The sequence below is a fragment of the Quercus lobata genome, chromosome 4 (genome assembly GCF_001633185.2).
Source record: "Quercus lobata isolate SW786 chromosome 4, ValleyOak3.0 Primary Assembly, whole genome shotgun sequence".
Taxonomy (NCBI): Eukaryota; Viridiplantae; Streptophyta; class Magnoliopsida; order Fagales; family Fagaceae; genus Quercus; species Quercus lobata.
This window is the reverse complement of record NC_044907.1, coordinates 86,805,312-86,812,817: the sequence shown is the minus strand read 5'-3', so window position 1 is coordinate 86,812,817 and position 7,506 is coordinate 86,805,312. Positions and strand designations below refer to the sequence as shown.

Sequence of the window (7,506 nt, the reverse complement as noted above, 5' to 3'; positions counted from 1 at the left end):
CATTACGTACGGTCTAGAAAATTCAACAGGAAGGTGGGTGCATGTATTATTGTACATGCACCGACTTTCCTATTAATAAAAATAGAAAGGTCCATGTCGCATGGGCCCATGGCCCATGTGGGCTTAAAGCAAGCTCTTTTTTTATTTTTTGTTTTCGGAGTATTTTAGGCTTTCTAGCAGCAGAGCATGAAAAGATAACAAAATAAAACAAAAGAGGTTCATGCAAAAAATAAAAAGAAGGTTGGTGGTGAAGTCTGAGACGGCCTAAAACTATCTACCAAACGATGGTGATCCAAGCAACTATAAAATGCATGGCTTTGTGGGTATTTCAGAGCAGACGGAGCTTCACCTCCAACTACAAAATCCAAATATTTCAACCATGTTTGCCCTGTTCTTCATGTTGTTTACCACCATCATCGCACCACTAATTCCAACCCTCTCTTCACAACCACCACCACCACTAGTTCCAACCCTCTCTTCACAACCACCACCACTACCCGACTCCAAATTTCCCTCCCTTACTCCGCCTCCACCACCAACAGTGCCAGCATATGAGTCGCCTCCAATCCCACATTTTCCCCCTTTCCCTCCATCACTACCAGATTACAACATATGGACTCCACCAAGTGAACCACAACCAGTATCCGCGCGGTTCGTGCTGGGGTGTATCTTGGTTCTATCAACATCAATCGCCTTAATCGCAGTGACGATTTACTTTATCCGGCGAAAAGGGAAGAAAGGGGACCAAGGGCCGAAAGGGGACAAAGGTGAGAAAGGGGAGAAAGGGCCGAAAGGGGATCAAGGGCCGGACGGGCCGCGAGGGCCGCGAGGGTATCCAGGGACGTCAACCTGCCAGAGCTGCTCGGGCCGCCCCGGCTGCCAGTGCCGTAGTAGCTGCCAGGAAAAGACAGGAGTAATTTCTTTTCCTATATGTTTGGATTTTTATATTTTTTTCCCCCAGTTTTTACCATTTGGTTCGGTCTGAGTATTTGGGTGTTGAGAGTTTCTACAATGGCTTTTTTTTTTTTTTTTTTTTGGGAATTTAGTTTTAGAGTCCTGTATTTGGGTGTTAGAATGTTTCGTATCTCTGTTCTATTAATGGTTTTGAAATTTAGACCGGACTGTACGGTTCAAATCGGTCAACCAGAAACCATCTCTTGAGACGGTTCTTTAAACTCAAAAGCGGTTTTGCACAAAAAATATAGTGGACCGTGCAAACTGTGGTTGAACCTTCCGGGTTTGAGAGCCGTGGCTGGGTCTTACGGGTGAGGCTGAAGCTAGGAAAAAAAAAAAAAAAAAAGTAGTAAAAGATGGGGGTGTGGACGTTATGCCATTTTCTCCGTTGAACTCCGGATTTTTATCTCTCATCCTCACCACAAATCTGAAAATGTAGTCCAAACCTTTATCTTTACCCTGCTTCTTCTGCGTTTTCTAGTTTTCCTTCTTCTCCAATCTTCTGTGTTTTCTTTCTGCGTTTATTCTTCTTGCTTCTTTGGGGTTTGTCACTGGTACCCAAAGCAGCAAAACCAAAAGAAATCAAAAGCCAGCCTAAGAGCTCTTTTTTCTTTTTCCAATAAAGTAGTCTACCAGGCAGACACTGCCCCTTCCCCATGAAAAGGTTGGACATGTGGCCACGTTTTCATTATTTATTTGCTTTCAAATTTATTTTAACCATTTTCATTTAATTGCATTTTTTATAAGACATTTAAATATCTAATTGCATTATTTATTGGTACTACAAACCCACTTATTCATATATTAAATTCATGTGTTATTGTAAATTAAAATTTATATTATAGATTAAACAAGTGCAAATATTATAGTACACATTTGCATAAAAATATATAATGCTGTAAACATTTGCTTTGTCTATAATAGACTATCTTATCTTGATAGTATAATGTAAATTAATAATTTTTTTATTATTTTTTTTTAACAATTAATAATATTCCATTGATATAAAAAATACATTTGAAAGATAGTTTTTATTTTTATTTTTTGAACTATTTTATTCATTTTTTTCTATTTATACTAATTTATTATATTTATTTATATTTTAAATAATTTTTAAATTAATTATAACATCATCACGATTCGACCTTGGTTAGGCCTCGTTCTAACCTCAAAAACCTTAAACCCCTTCATTCTCTGGTTCTTTGAACGGTTCGGGTTTCAAAACCATTATATGGGTTTGACAAGGTGTGTAGAAGTTGGATGATCTTTTGTATCGTTAAGTAGGTTCTTTCTTGGGAATTTCTATTCAATTTGTATATGTTGTTAGGTCCTTCTAAGGAGAAATTATTAGGACGTAGGTCTTGAATAGTCCCAACCAATAATAAAAGGCCACACATTTAAAACAACGCTAATTCAACTTCCTAAATGAAAAAACGAAACAAAACCACATAAATTTAACTCTAGTTAAAAAAAAAAAAAAGAATTAATTGGAAAAACACAGATAAATTTAATTTATAAATAGGCAAGATTCAAAAACTTGAAATAAATTTGAAATCCAAAAGCTCAATCTCATCGGTATGTATTTAGTTTTAGTCACTGTAGTCTCTCCATAGAGGTTTTTTTTTTTCCTCTCAAAACTCTAGATTAGTTTCCTTCTTTCACTCCACAACCATCACTAGTCTGTCTTAGACTTTTATGGCAAAGAATGTGCCGATGAGAATAGGTGCTTACGTGGTCCATAGATGTGTATTTTAAAATAATGATGAAAATGAAGGCATGACGAATTTTCGTCAAAGCTGTAGAGCAATTTTTCCTTTTTCATCAAGATTTTATTCTTGTGTATTTTTTTTTTTTCTAAATAACTATTTAACCACTGACTTTCTTTTTGAATTTATTTTTACATTAACAGTGGTGGTAACTGATGTGCATGTGCGAATATTGTGGAATCAGCCATCATCTAATAGCAACGATTGATGTCAAAGCTTTGAATCGAAGATTGCAAGTGCAAGTTATATTTAGTCGTGGGTTTGCCATGAGCTTTGAACATTGGTTCTGATGTGATGTGCTTGTGTGGTTTGGAATAGTTGTTTTAATTTGGAATTGTAATTTTCTGGCTTATAAATAAGGTTAGTGGTATTTGTGGAAGTTTGGAGGTTAGTATTTGCAAATGATTTGCGCTTCAGGGATTAATTTTGTCTTGGTGTTTGGATTTCATTGTAAATTGTGTTTGTTTTGATAATAAATCAAACAAATAGGAAAAAGCTTGTCAATGGCATGCGTTGCCCATTTATTAAACGGGTCAGTCGTGTTGACCTATTTATCAGATTTTATCAAAATGAAAAAAAAAAAAATATATATATATATATATAAAGCAAATAAATATTTTTAATATAAAATTCAAAACTAAAGAGTAACTGCATCACAAATAATCATTCAATACTAAAGCATATCTCAATATCACAAATAATCAATCACAATATGTCAAAGAAAATAAACCACAACAACTAATAAGTTTATATACTTAGGGTTTGAAGGGTATATTGGTAAAATGTCATTTAATTAAACTAGTCAAATGGATCAAACGAATTCCATATGTTAAACACTAACTTAACCTATTTATTAAATGGGTTAGTCATGTCAACCCGAATATGACATGAACTCATTAAGCCTCAACCCATAACCTACTAATTTCATGTCGTATCGTGTTGAGTTTGCGGGTCATGTCCAATTTTGCCACCCCTAGTGTTGCCTATAAAATGCTTTTAACAGAGCAATTTGTTGTGCTTGGCCATATCCTTAGCTATATTTGAAAAGTGACTCACTCATTGAATAAAATGGATTGTATTGAATATAAGATCCTGCAAAACTCTTGTATGCGCTTGGCGCATGAGATATCTTTTCAAGATTTGGGGATTAAAGTTAGTTTGTGTTGTAAATGAATAAGCTCTTGCAAAAATTAACATTTTTTTAAAAATCTCTTTCTATATAAAATGTTGGCTTTTTCCTTTTAAACAGTTATTGTTTTACATTGATAGTATAATGTAAACTAATAATTTTCTTTTCATTTTTATGAGTTATTTGAAATTATATAATATAAAAAAACCAGTGACATGGACAACTTTATTTTGAAGTCGTCTTTCTTTCTAAGCATGCCGCCCAAGATTGCCAACCAATGGTAACCACCACATAACGAACTCAACTAAGCCCTGATTATTTTGAGAGGTGCTACGTCCATGATTTTTTTAAAACATTTTCACAATAAATCGTAGGTAGTTAGTTGTTATCGGTTCAAATTTGCACCTAACACTAAGATTACTTTTTTGCCCCAACAATAACAACCAGTAACAACTTGCCACTTAGGATTTGTTGTAAAAATGTTGTGGACATATCATTTCTCGATTATTTTTGGGTCTATCATTTGATTTGGGATTTGGTTGATAGCCAGGTTTTTTTTGTGAATTTTTAAATGAAAAATTAGCTTAAAATGGGGGGGGGGGGGGGGGGGGTTTAACGGTCTTAGTCTAACAGAAATTAACAAAATGATTATGTAATAGACCAATTTTGTATTGGGTGCCTCATGGGGTACTTTAAGAGTTTCTAAACCTCCAAGTTAGACTAGTTAACAATTTGCAACTGACATTTTCTCAAAATTAATAGACTACGTGTTAAAATTTTGGAAATTTTGATTATCGATCTTTCAAAATTAAAAATTTTTAGATTGTGACCCTTAAGGTTTCACAACATTAGTGAGATTGTTACGTGGCAATTAAGTTTAAAGTTAGCATGTTTAGTGTCAAAAATCACGATTTCAATTTTCAAATCATGATTTTTTGTGTTTAATAAAAGTTTCTAATCATGTTTTTTGGTCCAATAACATTGATTCTTTTCTATCCATGGCCATAGGTTAGAAGGATGGTATTTTTGTCTCACCTGATCCAAAGCATAAGGAGTATTTGTGGCTGCTAGAATCAGAACATTTTCCACCCCGTCGCATACACCCTGAAATGTATTGAAGAAAATTTCCATTTCAAGATTACATGTAGATAAGTGGAAGGAAACAATTAATGATAATGCCATGTATTTACTATTTAATAAAATATAAAAAGTTATTATGAACAGCATTGCAAACTAGCCTGCCATTCTAAACTAGTCTACCAATCAATTAAATAGCTATGCAAATTAATTAAGGAAAAATCATATACAAAACACAACCAATACAAAATTATAACAAAAAATAGCAAGTAAATTTCATAAAACTAAAAAGCAAAACAAAGAGTAGAATCACTCACTCATCAAAATTTTGTAAACCTAACCCAATTTGCCTTGTTTTCTCTTTTGAGCCAACGGCTGGGCTACACCAAATTAATTTGGACCTTTTTTTGTCATAGCCCATCTACAATTTCAAAGAAGTGTTCGGGATCGGGAATGGAGGAGCTGCTACAGTTATAAAAACTATTTAAATTTGGGAAGAAAAGTGTACGGATAGGATAAAGGAAAACAAACCTATATAAATTTGATATTAATAATTTTTTCGAGTAGGGGGACAGAGAGGAGGCACATGACAACAAATTATTAAATATTTATTATTAAAAGAATTTAAACATGGAAAAGGGGGTGGGGTTTGGGTGTTGGGGAACGTGGCTCCGTCTCTGCTTGTGTTTGTCGAATTATGTTGGGATATAACCTTTGGTACAATTTTGTATTACAATTTGTCATATGGTTAATTGTGATTGGTAAGAGTGTATCTTCATATAGTCCACTGATATACCCTTATCAATCACAACTTGCTATGTGGCAAGTTACAGCACAAAGTTGTGCCAAATGTTGTCCCTACCAAAGTGGCCAAGCCAGAAATTTATGTTGGAGGGACAAGATTAAAAGACAAGATTGAAAGTAAAAAATTAATCTAAAAAAATTTAATCAATATTAATAAAAAAATAAATAAACAACTATATAATAATGTAATTGTCATATAGAATCTAACATAAAATGTAAACTTTAATTTATTTTTTCACCTAACTTATTTTACTCAATTGCCCTCGATGATTTTTCATATTTTGAAACCGTTAGCATGATTTCTTCATACTCAATAATCTTGAATACATCTTCTCAATATATGTAACTAAACAATCATTTATCCACTGATCCCCTATTCGAAATTATTACCCAGTAAGTTCTATGCTAATGCTGATTTCTATTCCGTGTAGGGATAGCCAAGTTGTTATTTTTTATTTTTTTTTAATCATTACCAAGTGGGATCCACGACTTTATATAATAGTTGTAGACTTGTAGTATATTTTTGTCTAATCCATAAAGTTTTTGTGTTTAGACTACTATTCAATAAACCAATATAGAGATTTTTTTATTTTATTTTTTTAATCATCACTAAGTGAGATCCATTAGTTTTATATAAAGAATTGTACTAGGAGCAAAAGTTTACTACTACTGGGAAAGATACCATGAATTCACATATATTTTATTTTTTGTCTTTTGTGTAGGGCCAAATAAGGTATTTAATGTTATTAGGGTAAATTCCAGATAACTACCCCGAGGTTTGGGGAAATACCAAACACATCCAAGACAATTGAAAAGCAACCATTTTAGTCCTAAAGATAAACACCGTTAGCATGTCGTTTGTTCACTCCACCCAAAACAAAAGCTACATAACTTTTTCTCCATTTTCAAGAATGAATGCTCAGGTACCCCAAAGCTTCCCAAGCTGTTTGTTCATTACACAAAACAAAATTTGTATAGTTTTTTTTTTTTCATTTTCAAGGCAACAAGTTCAGAAAATGTACCTCACACCATCTATTCCCGCCAGGCCAAAATCATCACATTTGAGTCCAACACCTTTTCATCATTCTTGCTCTTCCCAAGAGCAACAAAGGGCTCTTAATATAAACCAGAAGAAAGTAACCCAAGTCAATTGGTTCAATGGTTCTTTTGAGACTTCATCAGAGCTAGAATTTCAACTCTTACTCAAAAAAAAAATTTTGGGCTGAGCAAACAGAAAGAGGGCTTGTGTTCAAGTTTTAATCTGAAGAAAGGTACAAATTAGTTCTTGATATCAAAATATAGCTAAACTTCTTGTGAACAGCTTACATACATGATGGACCTGGTGGGTCTTGGACAGCTTTTGCCTTTTTGGTTTCCTTTTCATGTCATGTATTAACTTAGACTGATGGTTATTAGTGTAAGTTTTTGTAAGTAATAGATGGTACAAATGCTGTGAATGTAACTAATGATATATATGACTTTGACAATGCTGTCAATGAATATTTATTATGTATTTATGTGAATGGTGTACTCTATTTAGATTTTTTTTAAAGGACATTTGCATGTTCTTAATTAGCTAGGATAAAATAAACATGATCATCAGTCTTTTAGTTTGCACGAGTCAACGATGCTTTATAAAAATATAATAAAAATAGAAAGATCTATGTGGCAAGCATAAAAACTATGATAACAAGTGACTTACAGATGTACGTGGCTCATGACGACTAGTCACTTGTGGCAAGCATAAAAAATAGAAAGGTCTAGTCGTTATGACGC

At 33.4% G+C, this 7,506-nt stretch overlaps 1 protein-coding gene across 1 annotated transcript; it reads left to right on the top strand.

Moving 5' to 3' along the window:
* The first annotated feature begins 322 nt into the window (after window positions 1-322).
* Window positions 323-2,965, top strand: LOC115983651 (collagen alpha-2(IX) chain-like). Its single transcript, XM_031106389.1, has 2 exons — window positions 323-913; window positions 2,864-2,965. Exons 1-2 carry the CDS (start codon window positions 380-382, stop codon window positions 2,870-2,872), a joined length of 543 nt encoding a protein of 180 aa, XP_030962249.1. The 5' UTR covers window positions 323-379; the 3' UTR covers window positions 2,873-2,965.
* The last annotated feature ends 4,541 nt before the right edge of the window (window positions 2,966-7,506 follow it).